The sequence below is a fragment of the Cynoglossus semilaevis genome, chromosome 16, assembly GCF_000523025.1.
Source record: "Cynoglossus semilaevis isolate Cse_v1.0 chromosome 16, Cse_v1.0, whole genome shotgun sequence".
Classification (NCBI taxonomy): domain Eukaryota; kingdom Metazoa; phylum Chordata; class Actinopteri; order Pleuronectiformes; family Cynoglossidae; genus Cynoglossus; species Cynoglossus semilaevis.
The window spans coordinates 12,282,684-12,305,109 of NC_024322.1; the positions used below are offsets into that span (position 1 = coordinate 12,282,684).

The 22,426-nt window shown below is 39.6% G+C and overlaps 1 protein-coding gene across 6 annotated transcripts in view; it reads right to left on the minus strand.

Annotated features, from left to right (window-relative positions):
* Positions 1 to 22,053, minus strand: part of pkp4 (plakophilin 4) — a 72,512-nt gene extending 50,459 nt beyond the window's left edge. For 2 of the 6 annotated variants that reach the window (XM_017039973.2, XM_017039974.2), the window contains exons 1-2: positions 15,553 to 18,298; positions 12,513 to 12,646 (exon numbers count right to left, since the gene is read on the minus strand). In XM_017039973.2, coding sequence (XP_016895462.1) covers positions 12,513 to 12,646; positions 15,553 to 15,676 — 258 coding nt within the window. In that variant the 5' untranslated portion in view covers positions 15,677 to 18,298. Of the gene's footprint in view, positions 1 to 9,653; positions 10,535 to 12,512; positions 12,647 to 15,552; positions 18,300 to 19,212 lie in introns of those variants that run through there. The other 4 variants (XM_017039977.2, XM_017039972.2, XM_017039978.2 and 1 more) reach the window with 4 other exon arrangements.
* Positions 22,054 to 22,426: the final 373 nt, after the last annotated feature.

Below are 22,426 nucleotides of genomic sequence, written 5' to 3' on the forward strand. Positions count from 1 at the left end.
TCCCGGGGGCTTGGTGTGCAGGAGGCTTTGAACATCTCTGAATACCAGTGGTGACGGAGGGCTCAGTGACTTATGGCTGCAGCAGATGTCTCACTTTGCTGCGTTTGATCAAGATCACACAGCAGCTAATCAGTATTTAGGAAAGCATAACTGTTTGTTTTTCCATTGTCTGGTGAGCTGCTGTATAATGAGGACTGTGCAAGGGGCTGGAGTTAAGAAGACAATGACTCACCGGCAAACAAAATAATTGGTCTCTGAGATTAAAACACAGAAGGGACGGGAATGCCGGGCAGAGAATAGTGGCATAGGCAGGAGCAGGAATCTCTTTCTTCATTTGTCAGCGACTCAAAGTTTAGAACTACGTCCATGTTTGTCACCCTCAAAGTATTATTCTTGCACATTTACGGTAAAATCACACCAGCAATCTAGGAGTTGGTTGACTGTGTGTGAATAATTTCTTTCTGCATCCACGGGCGACTCTGTCATTCACTCTTCCTCCTCCAACATATTAAAGACAAATCCTATTAAAGCCTGTTGCCTTTTGTACAGTCATTTTGTTAACACACACCAATAAAGACGTTCTTGGTGTGGCTGCTGTTGTTGGTACAGTGATTGTGCTTAATTGTATTTAAATAGAAAACTCGTCTCCCAACATTGCTTCCACTCTGTGCACGTGGGTTGGGTTTTAGGCTGAACTGACCTTTAGGCGACCTTTGTGTTTGTGTTGATTTTACGTACAAGAGTGAGTGGGGAAAAAAAAACAATAAATATATGTTTATTTGAGACACACATACTATGTATCTATATACATACATGTGTGTGTCAAGTGTGTCATTGATCAATATTTGTCGCCTGTTCTATAATTTTAAAAGCCTTCTTGCACACTGCCGCACTGCGCTACATGTACAGTATAATCACATCTGATGTTAAACACAAATTGACATGCTGTCCATCTCTCTGCCAGCTCCATACAACTACACGTTATCTTCCTGTATGTCAAGAAAATCTACAACAACATTCATGTTATCACACATTCTGTTAGTAATGAGCAAAAATACGAAGCAGAGGCAGCTTCAGATACAAAATTAAACTCAAATATTGTCAGCACCTTTCTTTAAATCACAGATTAAAGACTACAAGCCTTTACGTCAAAGTAATCCTTACGTAATCCCTAATGGTATGTGCCCAAATCCCTGTATTAATTAAGATATGAGATTATATCCTTAATAGTTTCCAACCCCCAAGCACAGCTCACATGATTTGATTTTTTTTTTTGGTGTTGCTGTACCCAGTAAGAAAAGTCTATATATTGACTTGTGATGTTCTGATCAATTCTGCATGAGCAGTGCAGATGGCTCCACCTCTTAACCATGGATAAGAATCAGGTGCAAATATGTTTGTTCATTAAGTGGCAGTGAGGCTGAACAGTTGTGCACCTTTGCTGCAGCGCTGTAGCTCAGGCATTCCAACCAGAGCTCAGCTGTGCTGCGCAGTAGGAGAATTGACAGCAGAGGTTAAAGGATTCCTACAGCAGCAGGAACGGAATAGCAGGTTTGAGGTGTGAGCAAAGAGAACATGGCCTAGAACAGGTTGTAAGGCCGGACCTGGAGGAACCACACAGAGCTGTTCAAAAGGAATCTAGCACAATGTCACCTTGGTGCAATACCCAGGCTTTAGAAGACTGCCTGCAGCGTCCTGCATAAAATAATGATAATAATATACTGTATATTGGTAATGATAATCACGCAGGAGAGAAAGCCTTTTTAAAAAGACAGCAAAGTGGCTCAGCCAGGCAGGAGTGTGTGCTGCTGCAGGCGCCGCCACGGGTGGAATCAGAGGGAGAAAATTGCTTTTGCACCCACAGCTTTTATACTATATGAGCTGATTGTGTCAAGATGTCACAATCGGAAATGTGAAACATAATTCGCTCTCACATAATGGAACAGCAAGTTTACAATAGTACATCATTTCTGCCAGGATTCCTAATGCAGCAAGCATTAATGGCATTGCACAGCTACGGCAATGATGATGATGGCTTTGCAAATTCTGTTACGATCTATTTGTCAAACTGCAGTTTGCCAACACAGACTTTATGGTGAAAAATGGGCTACGACTCTAAAAGTTGGGTTCCTTTGACAAAAAACGGGCTGTGGATTTACACCTGAGTCATGACTCATTGGCAAACTTTTGTTTGTATTCATGTGGGCCAACTTTTTTCATTACAATCACACACAATGTCCTGATGCTTTACAACATTTTGGGCTTTTTATTACAAGTACTAATCTATTTTGACCTATCACTAAGACAACCCGTTGATTAACACCAGGCACGGTGGAGCAGTGGGCCGCATGTTGGTAAAGCGCCCAGAGAGTGAGGGAGTTTTTTGGGTGCTTGCTCAACACATCAGGGCTCAGATTTTTAACACTACAGCTACACAAGTGATAACCAATATATATATCGCCACCTGATGGTAAAAACTGCACATCAAGAAGTGCATCGGTTGGTTGTATTCCACCCTGTGTTTGGCAGCTTTTACACTGACACACCACAAGAGTAGAAACCAATACATTGGGCTGCATAACACCACGCAGAGGCAGCTACGACTGAGTGAGTTCCAATGCCTACTCCTACAGCTAGGACAGGATGACAACAATCGACTGGTTAATGTGACAATCCATCAACACAATTCTCCTGCCACAGTTAAAATCCTACAACCCACATGTTTAATTCACGTCCCTCACGCCACATCCATCACATTCCCCTTGAGCGCACACACAGCTATGTGCTTTAAATAGTAAAGTTCAGTGTAAGTACAGCAAAAGGCTAACAATGTTCTGTGATATATTTGCGGCGGCAGATTTATACCAGACGTTTGTCACTAGAACAAAGTTTATGTCATTAATTGTAAAGCTAAGCTTGCCACAAAAAAACTCTTGTTTTTCTTAATTAATCTGAAACAGTTCTCTGTCGTCATGGATGAATGATTTTTTTCTGAATCTCAATGGAATGTGAATTAGACAACTGAACCAAAAAATACCTTTTCTAAAAAGTATCAGAAAAAAAAAAATCAAACACAAAATGAAAAAAGAAATGATACATATCTAAATAAGAACGGTGTTTCTTTGTCTTTGTTTGTTTAGTAAAATGTGCATTAAATTGTCACTGCCAGTATTGACCTGATCTGTTCCGGCTCCTGAGTGGACTTCCTGGCCATAAATAATTAATGGCCATAATTATACTGCATGTTACGTGAATTATGATGTGAAATCAAAATTCATCTCAGAGTGCCTTAGAATTTCAAGCTGTCGACGTGCATGGGCCACGAAGAGGAGGGAATCTCAATGAGCCGACAACAAAACAAGACCCTGATTCTTTTTAAACGGCAGTTAGGTCTAAGTACAAACCTGCGATCAAGACCTTGTTCCTTTTAAAAACAACTTTATGTAAGGAGTGCCTGAAATAAAAGACCAGATGAATCCTAGGAAAACATAATTGCTTTAATATTTGAACATGAAAAGGAAGTACCCATTTGGCACCATAAAGGAATTGTCACATCGTCAGTGAACGCCATCGGACGAGCTGTCGTCAGTAATGACAACAACGCTCCCCTGTGATCGACAGTTAAAAGAACGGCTACAAAAGAAAGGCTGTCAATCATAAAAACGCAGGCGAAGACGAGGGAGTAGAAGTTAAATCATGCTCATCTGCAAGAAAAGACTTAAAATAATAAACGATGGTATAACAAGAACTGAATTGGAGCAGTTTGATGATTTTTTAATTCATTCATGTGTAAACGTAAGGAGTCGGATGAAACCACTAACCTGCATAATGACTTTGTAATAATTAGTGACTTGCTCCTAATTATGCACTTTCACTTTTGACAAGAGGTGACGGACACAAGTGATGTGGAGAGAGGGAGCATATTACCTAAAAGCTAACAATAACAGATGCCATTTCTGGTTGGAGTTCAATCACCAAAGTCATTTTTTTCATGCATTTCCACCTCATTAGACATCACAGCACAGTGCGCCGTGCTGACAAAAGCCTAATTCATGAACAACTAGGAGTTCAAGTAAAACGGATCAAGAGACAATTAGTTCAAATTACTTCATGCTTTGTTCTTTCAAGCAGTGGACAATTCTGTATATTATGGCCATCATCTTTCCCCTGAAAGGATCTAGTATTTTTAACTTCTTTCAATGCATTCTCTGATGTCTGTTGGGACCATGGGGTTCAGGATTATGGAATCCATTTGTCACATGGGACCATGGGGTTCAGGATTATGGAATCTATTTGTCACATGCTCTGACTTTCCCCTGACTAGATATTCAACCTGAAAGACAACTTCATCCCTTCATCCCATGTTGTATGAGTCTAAACCATTTGGCCATCATTTCACCCATTGATGGATCGGCAGTGTGTAACTAAAGAAGCACAATCTTTACCGCGTCATTGGAAAAAAGCTAAACTTTTGCAGCATTACAATCAGTCAGTCTGTGCAACTGCAGTAGTCGTATACCGTAGTACAACTATGATCAATAGCATTGTGTCAGACACAAGGAACATTGCTCCAGGCCAGAACCAGAGAAGAAAGCAATATAAGGGAGTGTCAGCGTGGAGATACCGCTGCCGTGACCAAAGACGGGGACAAACGCAATTATTTCAAAATCGATCATTTAGAGAAAAATCTCTTTTTAGGATGTTAGGATAAAAGAAACGGGGGCAAGTAAAAATGTTATTTGTCCTGTCAAAAGCATTTTAGTGGCATCAAAACAGCAGCATCAATAGTTACTGCCAACTTCCCATGAAGGAGTTTCGTTCTCCTAAACGACCTGTTTCTCTCTGAATGCTCTTGAAATGACAATAATTATAGTAATAACGTTGATGATGACAGTGACGGTGATGAGTATTAACAGGTAGGTTGGTGAGGGGATCTCCAAAAGCTTCTCTCTCTCTCACACTCTCACCTGACATTCTGCCACAGTGGGAGCAGATAATCTCCTCTTCCTCCTGAGACACTGCCTCCTGATTTAATGCTTTACAGAGAATCACAGGTAAAGCCGCCGACTCCGGCTCTCAACTCTTAACTCTCTTTACTCCCTTGTCCTTCTCTCACAGACCTCAGTGACCTCAGTGACCTCACTAAGCAGCTGAGAGTTGTGCCTCCCCCCTGTATGTCTGGGCACCCTTCTTAACCTGGACCCCCTTCGCCTCCCCCATCTGAATCTGCCACTTTTCTTTTCTCCCACTTGTTCAGCTCCCCCATGGGGTAATTGCTCAGAGCTAGCCTTTTCATTTTTACGACTACAATCAAGGCCAGAAAGCTTATGCCTTTGGATTTCTCCTTGCCTTTGTCACAGCAGCGGCACTGAGGCAGATAAGACCCTGAGGAGGAGAGAAAATTGTCAGTCGATTGTAATTAAAGTCCTTCTTTCGCCTATGAAGGAGAAAGAGAACTCAACCTTTCTGCAGCACGTATAGCTTGAGAATGCATAATGGCCAAAACACTGCCTTGAAGCTTTCCCCTGACCTGAACTATTAACTTATTTAACTCTAGTCCCTCAGAAAAAGGACGGCAGCGGCTTCATTACAAAAGGACAGAGGTTAGCATCTGTATTTAAAGTGCTGTATATTTCAGCCAGCTCATCAAAGTCTATTAGAGGATGCTAAAGTAGCAGCTCTCAAAGCAAGGTCAGCTCATGGGCCTTTGTAAAGTATGCCGGACCCTACTTTTCATCAGCATCAAGCACAGACTCAATGCCTGTATATTTATATCGATGCAAACAAGGTCAAAGCAGCACTGACACTAATGTTTGTCAGAAAAAAAGAATGTCGGCACAGAGATTTGTTATGTTCATTGTAATCAAACAGAGTGGTTAAATTCCAGGGAAATGTTGTGTTGAAACACCGCGGTGCTGCATGGGTAGAAGCCCATTCCTGCAAGTTGTGTGGCACATATAGGACATGTTGGGGCACAGTTAATAACAGAGCTTCAGCCTCACACTGAAGCAGAGATGGGAGAGCACTATGAGGGGAAAACACAGCCTGGTTTGAGGAGTCATTTTTCTCTGTGGTACTTGAGATTTAAGGGAATTATTTGACCACACAGTTACTTTTATGTTTTAGGTCAAGTCCAAGGAAGAATATTGCACTAAATTAACCGCCTACTCTGCTATTGTGCAAAGGTCTTTTAATAAATCTCAAGTAACTGCCTGTCAAAAATCAAAGTGAAAAAGGGACAGAATCAGACAATTCCACTCTCGCCCTCCAGTCATGTCAAAAAATACAGTAATTAAACAGTGGCTTGGACACAGGTCACTCTATCATTTATATAACACTCCAGCCTGTTGGACCACAGCTTGTCATGCGGACTGTGTTGCACCTGGGAGCGGACTGCACGCCTGTGCCTGTATGTAGACACCTTCCAGCCCCTATAGACTGAATAAATTAAGTACCAAATGCTGAATACAAACACTTAAAGAAACAACATGTGGCAACTGCGAGTCCGTAAATGCTGACGACCACAACACAACTGTTTCTATCGCTCTGACTGACACCTGAAAACACTGCTGAACATTAGCCAGCTGTTTTGTCTCGTTAAAAATTAAAATGTCAGTCCAAAAGCAGACATAAGGCTAAAAAAAGTCTAGCAAATAAAAAATTAAATAGCAAATACATGATGCTTTTGTGCTGTGCAAAAACCTTGGTGCATAACAACTATGTAGCTAAGAGCCAGCCTAATTAAAATGGTGGTTGAGGGGCTAAAAACTACCCAGACATAAGCTCACAGTGGTCCAGTTTATGGTCATTCCTAATTGGTGTTTAATCACATGACCAGGGGACCAACAAGTATCCTGCTTTAACGCATCATCTACCCATTCTTACAGTATTCAGTGATAAGACATTAGCATTTGTGTTTCATTTAATTGCTCAACCATAAGAGAACAATACTACAATTCTTGTTCTTGTACCTGATGTTAAATATTACTAAACTGCTGAAACTTAAATATGAAACGCTAAACAGAATAAGGGAAACAAATCACACTGGCCGACCTGTTGGCAGCTGTTTGTACTAACAGTATTATTATATTTTCTCAGTCATTTTAGTCATTTTGCAAAGAGGTAATCAGGTAATCAAATACATTACATGTTTCGGACCAGCTGTCTTTCTTGGTTTGAAAATCTGGTCCAACAGTATTTATAATTGAATAACGCTGACTTAGTGTGTTCTATCACTGCACGTACTATCACAAAGGCACACGCCTCTTTAATGCCTCCATCATCCCTCCCACACTCAACGTTTTCCCTATCTTGCTAATGCTGTAACAACGTCAACCCTTTAAAGGATGCTGCTACTGTATGTAGATGAATGAGTGCTTAAATAATAAAATCAAAAGAGACACATCTAAGGGCTGTTTAAAGGATTCCTGCTCATGTAGCTATTTCCTCTCTGGGGAACACTGTTAAAGCAAAAGAGCGATCAATGAAACGGTCTTTAAAGACCCGACCTCACTCACTGATAACTGCTTATTGAGTGTCAGACTTCTTTACCACACACAGCCCGAGGCCCACTTGTGTTTTATCATTAAAATATGACCACTCCGTAGCTTTGTTTGAAAATGGTGGTAGCTGCAAGTGTTGAAATACTGCCACGTCTTATGTCCATCAAAGCTTTTAGGACTCAAAATTCAAAATTCATGAATGAATATCTAATCCATTTAGTCAGAATTACCACAGTGTAATATTTTGGATATTATAAATCATTTATAAATCAAATTTTTAACAACACAAATGTGGGAGAACACTCCCTGAAGCAGAATCATATTAAGTTAGAATTGACAAAGAAATAAAAAAGTCACTAAACTCTAAAGCTCATTACTTTGCACATGACTTAATGAGACACCTGACCTATGACATCTGTTAATTTCACTGCTAAGACCCCTTATCAAGCAGTGATGTGAATTTAAATGCAAAGTCTTGACTCTGACCGAATGCAGTCAACCGCTCTATTCATTAAAAAGCTATAAAATACTAATGACCTGATACTTAAAAGCCACTTGATTGAAAGCAGCCATGAATGCACGTTAGAGGCAGTGAACGCGTGAACACAGCAGCTGCATTCTCCATTTCTTTTGGGACACCCTGTAGCCCAGGGAGAAAGGGTTCATAAAAAATTGTAAGTATTAATTGGTTCTTTTTTCTTTTTTCTTTTATTGTGAGTATTAATTGGTTCTTTTTTCTTTTCTACTGATGAGACCAAACTGGATAACCACCACCAGAGTGAACCTCAAAATTAATTACATTATCTTTAATGCTTCATTTTTATCAGGGTCACGTACACAGACAGACAACCATTTACGCTCTCTCTCACACACAGTGGAAGAACATTTAAACTCTGTACAGAAAGACCAGCTGGCTCCTGGAATTGAACCAGTGACCTTCCTTCTGGTATGCACAAAAACCAAATATTCTCCCACCCTTTGGCCCATACTTAAGCATACTTAGTATTGAAGGTAGTATTCAGCTTCTATGAATGATTCCTTTTTCTCTAGCTCCCTCCTCATTTATTTCTTTACCAAAAAGACTCCTTGATGTTGTCCTTTCAAAACACAACACTGTACTTATATTACTTATAGTTTAATTAAAACAGATTCAAAGCAAGTAATTGACATTTGGCAACCCTCTTGGCAAAGAACAGTCTGGTTACAATGAAACAAAATCGTTAATAAACCAATAACTAAAGATTTAAATTATAACGTTTGTTATTTCCTCATTTAAAGTGACACATATGCTTAAAAGTGATTTTTTTAATCCATAAAATTGTCTCTGCTCTGTTAGTGCAACAGCCAGCAGAGGTTTAATTACAAAAGACAGATAAAAATCTGGGTCCTAGATTATCCGTGGCTGTCCCCCACCTCACCTTCCCTTGGTTCAAATCCAATTTTGATAAGTACCAGTTGAGCAATGTTTGAAAGCCAAAAATTTGGATCCTTTGAAGCAAGTACAAACACGCAGTCAGCAAAACATTGACTTTTTAGGACTTAAGTGTGGTCTGTAATAAGTCATTATGGATGTGCCATTCACATGGTGGATCATTGTTACTGCACAGGCTCAAAGTGTCATTATGGATGTGCCATTCACATGGTAGAATAGAATAGAAGACTATACTTAATACAGGCTGCAGCACAACAAAAATAAATGACTGTCAGGAGGAGGAGGTGGAGGAAGAGGAGGAGAAAACGGGACAGGAGTTCAAGCACATGGAGACTGAGTACGTGCAATCAGAATATGTTGGCAAGTCTGTCCTTGTTTGGGCATCAGGGCAAAGCTTGTGCAGCTGAAAGTGTAGCAGTGACACAAATAGAAGTTTAGAAAAAGAGAAAAGAAATGTGTTGTCAAAGAAAAGGAGTGTACTGAAAGAAAAAAGGGGAAATAAACAAATTATAAACAGCATCTAGACACATCAGAGTCACCCAAGTCCAGGTCTACGCCAAGGTCTCGTTTTTCTCTTTTGACCACAACGTGAAATTTCATAGAATCTCATTGTGAACTTTTTCAGGTTTTGCTGTTCTTAGAAGGACACATACTTCTGAAACAAAACACTTTAGCTGAGATAAAAATAAAGCACAACAGTCTGCAGAGACTACACTTACCAAAACCCCATCCTACGCCCCAGCCCCAGCCGTGGCCACAGATACAGCCGAGCAGACTTGCATGTTTGTATCAGCAACAGATCCCTGGGAGCTCTGCCGCTGCTGCTCAACAATCACAGGAAAACCTCATACAAACTGCACAAAGGAGGGAAAACACACTCACACAAGACCGGTCTCTGACCTCGACTGATTTTCACTCACTCCTTTAGCTTAGCTCGGTATTCAGTTACAAAAGCAATCGTTTTGCAGTCTTGTCTGTTTAGCAGGAATCCCTTCTGAGGCAGATCTCGAGTGTGTCACTGAGAGGGCAACGACTCACACACAGTGCGCTCGCTCGCTCTTCCTGCTCGCCTGCGTGGATATCTGCTCCGACCGGATAAACCACTGGGGGAAAAGTCGAGGGAAGGAAGTGACAAGCAGGTGCTCCCTCCTTCCTTCTGTCCTTACCTCCTCTCACTCATGTAAACAAACACATAGAGTTCCTAGAGTTACCTGACACTAGATTACTGAAATCCTTTTGGTTTCCTACATTTTATTTTTTTATTCCTACAATAAAAAAAGCACTCCTGTTTTTATGTTGACCTCCAGACTGTAGTGTAGAGTGTAGTGGTGAAGAAACAACAATGAAAGTAAACCCCATTTGGTTTGTTCCTTCAACAGGGATTAACACTGTGGTGCACTGCATAATACAGTGTTGTGGTCACAACCCCATTTGAGGGTTGCCCTGAATTTGAGTGGAGTTGCCTGAAATGTCCAGTAATTGATAAAAAAAAGATAAAATATGTTCAACTAATTATTATTCTTTTGAAAATGTTATTATTATGACTCTGTATTTGCAATACAGTATAATCAAAAACTCATTTTAGAAAAAAAAATGGTTCTGGGGTTTGCCAGAAATTTTTGATGTCAAATGGGGTCACGAGCCAAACAGCTTTGGGTCCTGAATGATTCTGGTCAAAATGGGGTCACGAGCCAAAAAAGCCAAAAAACTGTCCTGAATGATTCTATCACTCACTTCCACTTATGATTGGCATAGTTTTGACACCAGATCAACTTTCTGAAGAACCTAATCTGGAATTAGGAACTAGATAAAATCAAACCCAAAACCTTCTCCATAGCGGTCATGAATCTTACCACTGCGTCACTTTAGCCACAAAGTGAAAAACAATAATCAAAGGGGAAAAAACCTGCGAAGCCAAGTTTATGTTGTGTTAGTTTACTAATAATATGGAACATTGGAGAACAGCCAGACAGAGAAGGACATTGTCTTTGTGACTTCATGTGTGGTTCTATGTGTGTGTGAGAGGTTAGTGTGGATGAATCACAGGGACAGGCAAACAGGGTGAGTCAGTCAGAGGGGCTCGCAGCCCCAGCAGGGAATGATCTTCCTGGTTGGTGACTGATATGAGCCAGGCCACAACCACAGCCAATAAACATGCCAAACAGTTTCACTTACATTTTTTACACAAGACAAAGAAGGCAGTAAACAGAGTCTCCTTGGGCCACATCCCTGTTATCAACATGTTTTAAATAACACACACACACACACACACACACACAGTACTAACAAATGTCTAGACTGGGCTCCCTGCCAGGAGTATTTGAGTCAATGGGAATCTGGGGACTTAACCCTGAAATCTTTTAATGAGCCTGGGATCATCCTAGTATCAAAGCAACACTATGGGATATTTTCCATTAAAATAACAAAGTGAAAATCATTTTTATGAACCTTTGACTTGTACCACTGAGTAAAATTCAACGTACGTTCCCACCATGAACCCAAACAGGCCGGTAAAGTCCTGCTCTTCATGCTTGAGTTTGTAACAGTTACTCTTAATCTGTCTTGCACTCTGACCAAACGGTGTGCGGGTTGCATAATGACAAAGAATCTAGCCCACCGACAGATAAACCGAGGTGCAGACGGACGTGACCCAGCAAACATTGCTGCATGATGTCGTTTGTTAAAACCCACACAAACCCATCAAACGTATCATTTTTTTTGTCGCCCAGAGGAGACGCTGTTTTGTTAAAGTAATAACAGACTGCCACGTGTGTGTGATTATTGACTATTCAAGTGCAAAAAGGTGAGTATCATATAACACAGAACATAAGACGAAGTTTTGTGAGCAAGGGTGGAAGACAATTTCTGCGGATTGTCCACAGGGCCTGTACTGTGTTTGATAATGTTACTGTTACTACTGCAGCGAGACACCAGGCTGAGCCTGCTGCTGTTAACACGTCTCCTGTTACATCTGTTCAATATGTGAAAAGTGTAGAGAAATAAGTAGAGCTACTCTAGAGGCAGATTATAGAATTCATGTAAGAAATTCACCAATCACTAATGACTTTGCACCAACAACCATCCAACCAAGCATCTAGCCATCCATCCAACCGAAAATCCATCCAACATCAATGCATCTGTCCATTCATCCAACTATCTATCCAACACCCATCCATCCATTCAGCCAACCACACATTTATCCAACCATCCAGTGTGACAGACATATGTTTTTTTACCTTTCACTACAACAACGTGTAGATATGTTGCTTATCCTTTAAACGTTGTTTTTAACTTTTTTATTTCAATTCCAGTACCATTGAGGAAAACAATAAACACTGCCAACATATTAAACAGTTTTAGCTTATGTGCTGCTCACACTTTAGCCACATCTGTTCAATAATAGCTGGTATCAAAGCACCAGCTCTGTCACGTTACCTGGTCATGGCTGACACGTAAAAGGGCCCCATCATGTTTTATTAATACAGTAAATTTAGTTCATATACAAAATGAACTAAATATTTACTACAATACTGGAATTTCCAAAAGGAATAGTTCAGCATTAACAACTAAAACTGTACCTGCTCTTTGACTGAAGCCAGGATGTTGTTGGCGGTCGTGTCTTTCTCCATTCTGCGGCCAGTTGAAGTGTCACGGATGTTCAACAGAAGCCCTTCCTCCATCACTGGGCTTTGGTCAGGAGCTGGCATTCCTCCTACATAGACACACACACAATCGGTGAACTCCCCCACAATACACACGGGCAAATGATGGAGTGTGACCATAAACAATCAAACATCACCACCACCACAAGCAGCAGTATTTAAACACACACACCCACACATGCCATATGGCCAAGAGAAAAAAACACTGACAGTGTTTCATGTCTGTGGGACAGAGCAAATAAACGCCATATGGTTGGAAGAAAACATATGAGTAAAAGAATGCTTTGTGCATGTAGTAAGTTGTACATCATAGACATCAAAGCTGAAGCTGTTGAAACACCAAGCAGGTGTTCAACATTATACAAGTGTAAAAGTGTGACGAGACCCTGGATAAAAACATCAGTGTCTTTAACATACACACAATCTTGGTGAGATCGACTGGGAAGGATTTTGTTTAGAAAAGACAACGTTTGAGTTGTCATTTGAAATCTTTGGCTTAAGAAATTTGCTGTGATGGATTCTGGAAATATTCAATCAGCGGCTGTGACCTTGTTATTCTGACAACTGTCTCTACACTTTACATAAAATACAGAAGAAATCAGTTTGTGTGACTTCCAACAATTTTGAGAGTAAAATAAAAAATCTGCCACAGACACAAGCTAAACAAACAAATATAATATATCAAACTAGATAAATATTAAATAGCAAACCGGATAAATATTTACAAATAAATCCTGCTTTACCTAACAGCATGTAGCTCTGTCGATATAAGTTCCTGTGTTATACAGATGATTAAACAGAACGTCACCCATGGTTTGTCTGAATGTGTATTCAAAGCCAGCGAGTAACAGAATGAAGTTTTGCTTTGAAATAGTTTTCCTTACATACATGTATAGCATGTATTTGAAGTAAAAATGCACTGGTGCAAAGGTTAGATCTCTTTCCCGAAGTTCCGTCCAATTTTTAGGTCCATACTGTATATGATTTTACTAATTGGTTTTGTATCTGTAATTAAAGACAGACTCCCTCATGTGACCCAAACAAGATGTCTATGTTTCAATATCTCTGTCATCTGAACTCGGAAATGTTAAGGTACACAAGGCAAGATCAGTTCACAGTATAATCCACATAATTACAAAATGCTCGAGCACTTGCTTGCAGTTCAGTACGGACCACTGTGGACAAAGGTGGATGATGAAAAATTAGTCACTGGATGTTGGCAGTCAGAAATCTGCTGATGCAGAAAGCATAAACCTAGCCTGAGGGATATAGGCTTGCGCAAGGCACTGTGGGATGGCCGTCTACAGAGGGCATGTTCCCTTCAAGCAGGCACCTTGAAGGGCTGGGTACTCTTGCCTGTAACCACTAGTACAAAGACGTCAACTGTGTACAAGCCGAGGTCAATGAGGCAAGGCATTATTGTAACAACATGTAGTAGTTTCATACAGACAGAGGTTTCAAAAGAACAAATTAAAGGCCACTTTCCATATTTCTTATGCCATGTTCGGATGTAGTGTTTATTATTTTACTACATAATGTGAACGACAGATGTGGGGGAGTCACAGAGTCTCTCATGGTGTTTAATGCAGCTTATATCCCACTTTTATGTTCCCTGAGTGACTTTTTATTTATTCCATAAACTGCCCTCCAAGATTCCAGAACCATGTGATCAACTCTGTGGTCATGTAAATGGTTATAATTCCAAAACTGCTTAGCCAGTTTGTTCTATTGTGTTGGTTATGTTACCCCTGTGTGGAAGACGTTGCAATAATTCAGGATGTGCTAACATTTGTTCTGGGTGATCCAATCATGAGCAAACAGCTCAAGGTTCAAGTTTGCTGCAAAATGCACGTAGTTGTTTCGTAATGAAAATGTTGCCCAAACTTTGGACACGCATGACTCAATCAATCATTTAATCATTACTAAGATTACATTAGAGAATGTACGAAAGTATTTTTTATGACTGAAATACAAGTAAGTACTGTCATACCCTCTTAACAAAAATGTAGAACCCCCCTTTTCCAGTCAAAACAATGCCAACATGTTGAGAGGTGATAGGAGGCCAAGTTCCAGCTCATTTTGGAAGGTGCCAAAAGTACAAGGAAGAACAAAATGTTCTAAGACAGACGCTGTCATTTCAAAATCTCACAGGTAGGTTTTTATCATTAATCACAGTTGTGTTACATCAGGTCTAATAACCTTCAACAAACTTTAAACAGAATCATGTTAAATGATTGTAGCTTTGAAAGAGGTTTTAATCTCTAACTCCATCAAGTTTTTTTCTTTTACCAAAATCAAAATTGATTACAGTCCTAAAATGATATATTATTAGTGAAAGGCCCAAAAAACAGCCTTTGTACAGTAGTTCCTAAGTGCAATCAATCAGGTTTTATACCACCACTCTTCAAAGGTACAACATGACAAGTGTTCGACTGTCCTGCCTGCAGTCCAGGGCAGGTAAAGTCCTCAATCCTGAAAGGTATTCCATGAAGATGGAAAGACATGGGTAAATCTGCGTGTCTCATAAAAGTGTGTGTGCGTGTAAATTACTGGAGTCACTGATCAACAATACCATTTAGACAGAGGGCGGTGTCACTTTGATGAGTTAACAGAATTGTATATTGTTATGTAAATTAACCTACCGCACAAGAGTGACTGCAGTGATTTATTCAGGGCAGCCAGTATGTGTCTGTGTGTGTGTGTGTCAGCGTAACTTTTACAGCCAGATCATAAAGGTCCAATTTGGAGCTGTGTGTGGTAAAAGAGGGTCACTTTGGAGTGTAGTTGGTGGAGAGCGTGGTCCCAGAATCATGTGGGAGGTCCCTCGCAGATATTTGAACAAAATGTGACACTGAGATATCCTGGGAGTCTGTCATCAGGGCAACATGAGCATTTTAAATGGTCTGAGCCTTGTGCCAGCACCAGTGTTAAATGACAGATAAGTGTCTACTACAACCTTGTATGTGAGTCCACACTGGATGTGTGGTGTATCCCCTTGTCAGTTCCTGTTCATTCACAGTGTTGTGACTCGCAGAGTTCTCTCCCTCCCACCTCCACAGCAGCCTCTGAATCAAGGACATGGCTCTGTATTCTCAGAAAGACACAGCGGGAGGAAGCTGTTTGAATTTGTCCAAACTCCTCCTACTCGTCCTCCTCCTTTTTCTGACTGACAAACACAGAAAAGAACAACACAGACAGGAGCAACTGAGCACAAAATTCTTAAAACTGTCTGAAGTTGCCAACCCGGTTGGGGTGGATGAAACAACTTTTCTCTCAGGGCTTTCCCACAAAAATAAACTGTTGGCAATGTCAGCTACACACGGTTTATATAATTATTCTGTGAATCTCCCAGGAAGATCATGCATGGCTTTGAGCTGAACTTTACTGTCTGTGATCTACATTTTCTGTAGTTGAAAATTACAAAACAAAACTAAAATGCGTTTTAAAGATAAATCTATTCTATTAGCAGCATCTGTATGTATAATCGGTAAGAATGAATAGATTTAAGTTTTAAGTTTAGTTTTGACTTCCCTGTTTACTGCAGACTAAGCAGACTGTAGAAACCTGAGCTACAGGAAAAAAACAACTTATACAGTAAATCGGAAAGTAAAGTCTATCAAAGATACCACTGAGCCAAGAAAAGCCACGACGTGTATCAGAGCCTACCTTGGAATTTTCCCCTGAAATTTCAGGCCAAGAATGATTTCACTCTGATTTGCTCTCTGCGGCGTTCAAGACAGGAGTGAAGACAACAACGCTGCTGCCAACCTACCGCAGTCCTATGAGCACATGGCTGACTGGTTCTTCAACATGTTTCTAACTAAAGTCTGACAAAGGAAAAGCCTAACTGAAGTCTCTGGCACTTAAAAACTTCAGAGGAGTTTGAGGAGCAAACACAGGGCTGAGAACTAGGTGAGAAACACAGGAGGCGAGGCCAAAACTGTGCAGGTTTTAAGGCTGTTATTACTCTAATGCCTAAAGACCATTCTAAACAGTTTCAGCAGAGTAAAGATGACCTCATTCTGGTCTGGAATAAACAGCAACACGCCAGGGTCTGACTATTACCATAGTGGTTATATTTCTATTTTTCACAAGAAAAACACACAGTAGACAAAACAAGACAACAAGTGTGGAAACATAAGTAGGAGGTTTCAAACTGCAGTTCCTACAGTGACCTGTTTGACTAGCTATATAGTACATGATAAAAAACAATCTACCTTGCTATACACTACGTCTTAACATCTTCAGAGTATTATAATCCAAGTCTGCAAAGAAAAGTCTGAATGTGAATGTAACCCCACCCTGACATAGTGATCCACTGACCTCAGACTCCACCCACACCTTGGTGCTCCTAATACAAACCCTCTGTTGGTGAGTGGAAAGAACGGAAGACGCCAAAGAAAGTGAAGTCAGATTTTTAAACACGCGACTTTCCGCATATTTTCCACGGACAGACTCATGTTATCGTCTCAAACCAGCTGCAGCGCATCTGACACCAACTGTCACAGAGGCAGTGTTTACCTACACAGTACAAACCACGTTACTGGGAGAAATTGAGTTAAGGCAGGAAATTGGAACGGTCATGCTCCTGAATGACATGATTTTTTTTCTGTCTGTGTTAACACGCAGTCAATTAGTGAGCCCATTTCTCACAGGGCCTACTGTATTCAACACTGACTGTATTCTGCATTTGAGTGATTTTATTATCAAGCCAAAAGAACGACACTGTTTTTCTTAAAGACTTCTATTCAAAATATCAGCTGTACATAATCGGTTAACTGAATTGAACATAATTTGTTCTATTTTCTGATATGATCCAATTAATTCTACTACAGTTAAGAGCCTTGGTTATTCATCCACATGCCACGCTGCTGCTGTCACACTCCATACTTCTCTGTGATTCGTCTACTCTTTATCAAATACTTGCGCAGGAAAAGAAACGTACACAAAAAAAATCTGTTTAGTTTAACTTGGTTATTCAATGTGCCTTTGTTGATTCAGTGAAATTACTGCAAAAATCAGACAGCAAAAAGGTGACATGGGAGCAACAATTTTCAGCAGTTTTAATCAACCCGCACCAGACAAGCGCGAACTCGGGTACGATGCCTCACTTTCGACCTTGAGCTTAACTGACATCAGCCGACCACAGATATTGTCCTTGTTTCAAAGACCCAGTGTTTATAAGACATTCAATTTTCTAAGGTTTATATTCTATTTGTGAGCCTGAACTATGTTTTAAAGAAAAGTCCTACAACTTATTATATTTAGCATCCTGCCATCCCACATCCTGCCAAGACAAACTATCACAAATATATTTTATAGTGTTTTTATAAAGAGAGATCTGCTAAGTCTTACTTTTATCTATTCCTAAGACACCAACCATCCAACTATATAAAAAGTAAAAGTGAAAGTATTAACCCCTTGTGACCAGAGTTTTGGCTAAAATGAAAATAATTCAGGGTTTCTCAAATGTGCTTGAAATATCAAACAGAAACAAAAAACCTGTAATAAAAAACACAAGAGTAAATCATTTTCCCTTTTTAATAGGGGGTTTCTGCCCCTGTGAAATTGGTTTTTGGGGCATTTGGATCTTTCCCAGGGCAATTTTAGCAAATGTTGGAAAATACCTTCAGCTAGGTGCTGCCAAGATTCTTTAAATCAAATGGGAGACCTTTTAAATAACACTCTGAATTTAGTTTTGCTGAGATTAAGGTTGCAGACTAACTAAAGATAACACTCTGAATTTAGTTTTGCTGAGGTTAAGGTTTCAGACTAACTAACATACATATTCTGGTAGTCATCTAAGCAATTACTTAGCTTACTTTTGGCTATATGTGTGGCTTAGCTTTTGGCTATCTGTTAGTAATTTTGCATACTTCTGGTAATAGTTTTAATTTGAAATAAAATGGTATTTAACAGTTTTTTTTTCTTAGAATTTTGGCTAAGATAAATTAACATTTAGCTCTGGCTAATTTGATTTTTTCTTTCTAGTTTCAATGAAGTGGGAGCATGTGTGAACACAATGATGTATCATCTCAAAGCTCTGTGTGTTGTAGGGAACAAGAAGTAAAATTAAAATAAATAAAAAGAGGTCATAGTATAATTTTAAACCGTCACTATGGCAACAATATTTTATAAAAAGTTACATGTCTTACTATATGGCCAAATCCTATACTACACTGTGAGCACATGGTTAAAAGGTGTCCTGTAAACCATGGGTCGTCTTGATACAGCATGTCACTGATTAACCTTGAACCTCAGACGGTGTGAGGAGCGACATACTGTTTGTAGTTGAAACACGTGGGCGAGTTCCTGAAAGAGGACAGAACCGTCTCAGTAAATCTCCCACATGCTGGAATGACCATCAGCAAAACACAAAAAAGTTATTCTTGGTTCCCTGGATGTTTGACTTTCTGCTGCTCTCAACAGCTGAAAATGCTTTTCTCATATTGACACACCCAACAGCAAAGGAATGTCTCCATTCTAGAGCAAAAACAGTCTCTCTCTTTAACACACTCTTCCCCTCTCGGTCTCTCTCAACACACACCAATCGCTCTGTCAATCATTAGCCTAAATAAGCAGAGAATTATGTGCTCTACCTTAAACAGACACATACCTGTCCACCGGTTGTTCCGCTGTTTAACTGGCTGACATGTATGTGATCATGAATGGTTAATGGAGACAACAGTCCAGCAGCATCCACCCCACCTTCTCAGCCACAGAGGAAGCAAAGGAAATCCCTTGCTGCACCCATACCCACCTCACACCTCCACTCCTACATTGACTAATAAAGCAGTAACCTGAGGCCTATCTCGGCATGTGTGTCCACTGGGCAGGGCTTGGCTTTGCGCACGGGCAGGAAATGCAGTCATTTGATGGATCTACCCACAGATCTGCTACCTACTCTCTAAGATGCCCTTCATCTCATCGGAAATGTTTGCTTAAAGGGCATAGGGAAGAGGGACAGAGAGCAAATAATCCTTGTTTGCAATGTGTGGCAATACAAACACCAGACCAACTTCCCTAGAACAACATCAAATAGTTATCAATCACTCTCAGAATCACTTCCTCACCAGGGTACCTTAAGTCAAGCAGAGCTGTTATTGTTGGGACAGAACTGTTTTATAAGCAAACTCGTTGACGTGATAATGATAATGTCTTACATTGAGCAGTATAAACACTAAAAAAGTGCAAAATTACACCACCACACCTGGTTGCAGTTTTTCCCAGTATTTGAATGAAGTATCAGGTGATACCGATACAGAGCCCAATGAACGGTCCACATTGTATCTGCTGACAGCTAGGACTGGTTCTCAGCAGCCTTCCTACGAAAAGCTGTTAAGAGGTAGAAGATGAATGAACCATCACCACCTTCACTGGGAAGGACACTGGCGACAGCAGATTTCATTTACTGGGCTTATCTTATACAATCAGTTGGTTTGATTAAGCCTAAGGATGTTAATTATCTAGCCTTATTTCACATTCCACCCTAAAACGCTTTAACCAATGCTGCCAGACTTATCACCACTCCTCGCCTCATTTGCTGCGTTGAGCCTTCTCTCACTGCTTCACCTATCAGGTTTTTATTAAGTCACTATGTTCAATTTCTTAGAGAGAGGTTAGAAAGATCGGCAGAAGAACAATTAGCACCAAGCTTAATGTTACAAATGTCTGTCAGAGAATTATAACTGATGTTGTTTCAGTTGGACTCATTACAGCAGTTTAAAAATTCACATCTGTAGAGCATTATTCCATTAAAATGGCAGCAGGTTTATTGTGATGAATTGGTCGTGGAGTATATGACATTTACAAATGATAGAAAATGGGAAAGGATTTATGAGTTAGTGGTTTTGACCATTAGCAGGTTAGTTTTTGTACAGGTTGGTCTAAAATGGCTGTCAATACAGCATGTTCATTTCAATAAGTAATGACAGGAAAATGGCACAATAAATAAATCTGAAACCAATTGGTGCTCTTACTAAAACCCATGAATAATATTGAATGTAAATATTAAACCTTCAACTTCTTCTTTCCAGGAATGAAGCATGAACAGGATAATTTACTGTAAATACACAGATATAAAATAGAGAGAGCAAGGAATGTGAAAGAACCAGATACAAAACACAAATAGTCACTGATGTGTTGCTGCATGTCAATTGTTAGTAAGTGCATGGAGCAGAGGTGCCCAACCACCGGGCTATGAACTGATATCGGACCATACGAAGGAAAAAAAATGAAATAATACTTAGATTTTTTTTTTATTAAGTAGTCTTTTTATATAAAAAGGTAATATCTTTCGAATAAATCTAAACAGTTACCATCACACGAAACACAAACCACTAAGGACTGAAGGGAAGAACTGCAGGAGAAATTCCATTACCTCACTTTGTTAATGATAAAAACAGAAGTGAAACTAAATGCAGAAAAAGATTAAACTTGACTGTAAATGAAAACAAAACAAAGAAGGAAGGGAGTTGGTGCACATGATTAATGCAGAAATGAAGCAGTAGAAATTTTTTAACTAAAAGTCCCTGTTACCATCACATCTTGAAATAATATTGTGATAAATACATTAACTAGATTAATTTTGAAAAAATGAAAAGAAGTGAAACAGGCCTATTTCAAATCCATTATGGCTGATATAAAAAGTTTTCTTTGACAAAAGTGACAAGTGTAATTTTATGGAAATCTTCTGAAAATAAGGTTTCCTGCTTTAAGACAAACAGAATGCGTTTCTCCTTTTACATACAGTATGGCTGAAGATTCTTACGTTCAATCTTGATTTTTTTCAGTGAACTGAAGCAAAGAGAAAAGAGCAAGCAGAAAATAAGAACAAATTTGTGAAATTATGTGACCAGTCTGAGGAAGAAAAAAAAACCCTTGTTCCGGTCAAATGGAAAAAAGTCAAAGATAACGAGGCACATAGAGATTTCCAGATATGAACTTCTTGATTGCTGATTTGCAGTGAACGACTTCTAATAATCAGAACACAGTCAAAGCTACAGCTTGGTTAATAATAATTTTAATTTAATTTCTCGGGCCGAACCACTGATTGTTTTAGCAATTATAATTACCACGTTATGGACGGAAATTAGTTAATTGCAAAGTCTGCAACTGGATGCGCATTGTGCGATGAATGAATAAACGTTTAGATTAGTTACAACAATTTGTTCATGTTTATTGATATATATTCATTATATATATGATATATTTACTGATATATTATTGATGTGTGTGCTAAATAATTTAAGGTCGTGTGAAAAACTGCCATTGTGTAACACAATCTTTACCACGTTGGGCAATGTGTGCGGCACACTGACCCAGAATAATCGAAAGGAAGACAGGAAATGGAGGATAAATTAATCATTTTTATTAGATTCAACTCACGCTCACAGCTTCACACACACATGCTCTGGTCTCGCTGACATTGATTAAGAGATTGAGAAAGACTGTGTTATTCATATACTTTATGACCATAAAAACAGTGCAATGATGCTTGTGACTCCATGAAGGTGTGTAGTATTATTGTTCATGGAAATGATTACACCTTTTCATAGTCTGTTTTCCTAAGAATGAATAGTTTCATTTACTCTGTATGTTCTTTATTTTTAGAGTTTAACATGCACACGTGTCCTTAAAAAACAAAGTACAAATTAATTTTAATTGCATGAAATGAATAGGTTTTTCGTTGTGTTTCTTCCGTATTCTATTGTGATCACTCCCCATTTGACCAAGCAGCTCAGCAGCCACACAGCTCAACTCTGTTTGACTCCTAAAAGAGCACCTCAAGCAGAGCCCAGATAGCTCAGTCGGTGGAGAACCATGACGCA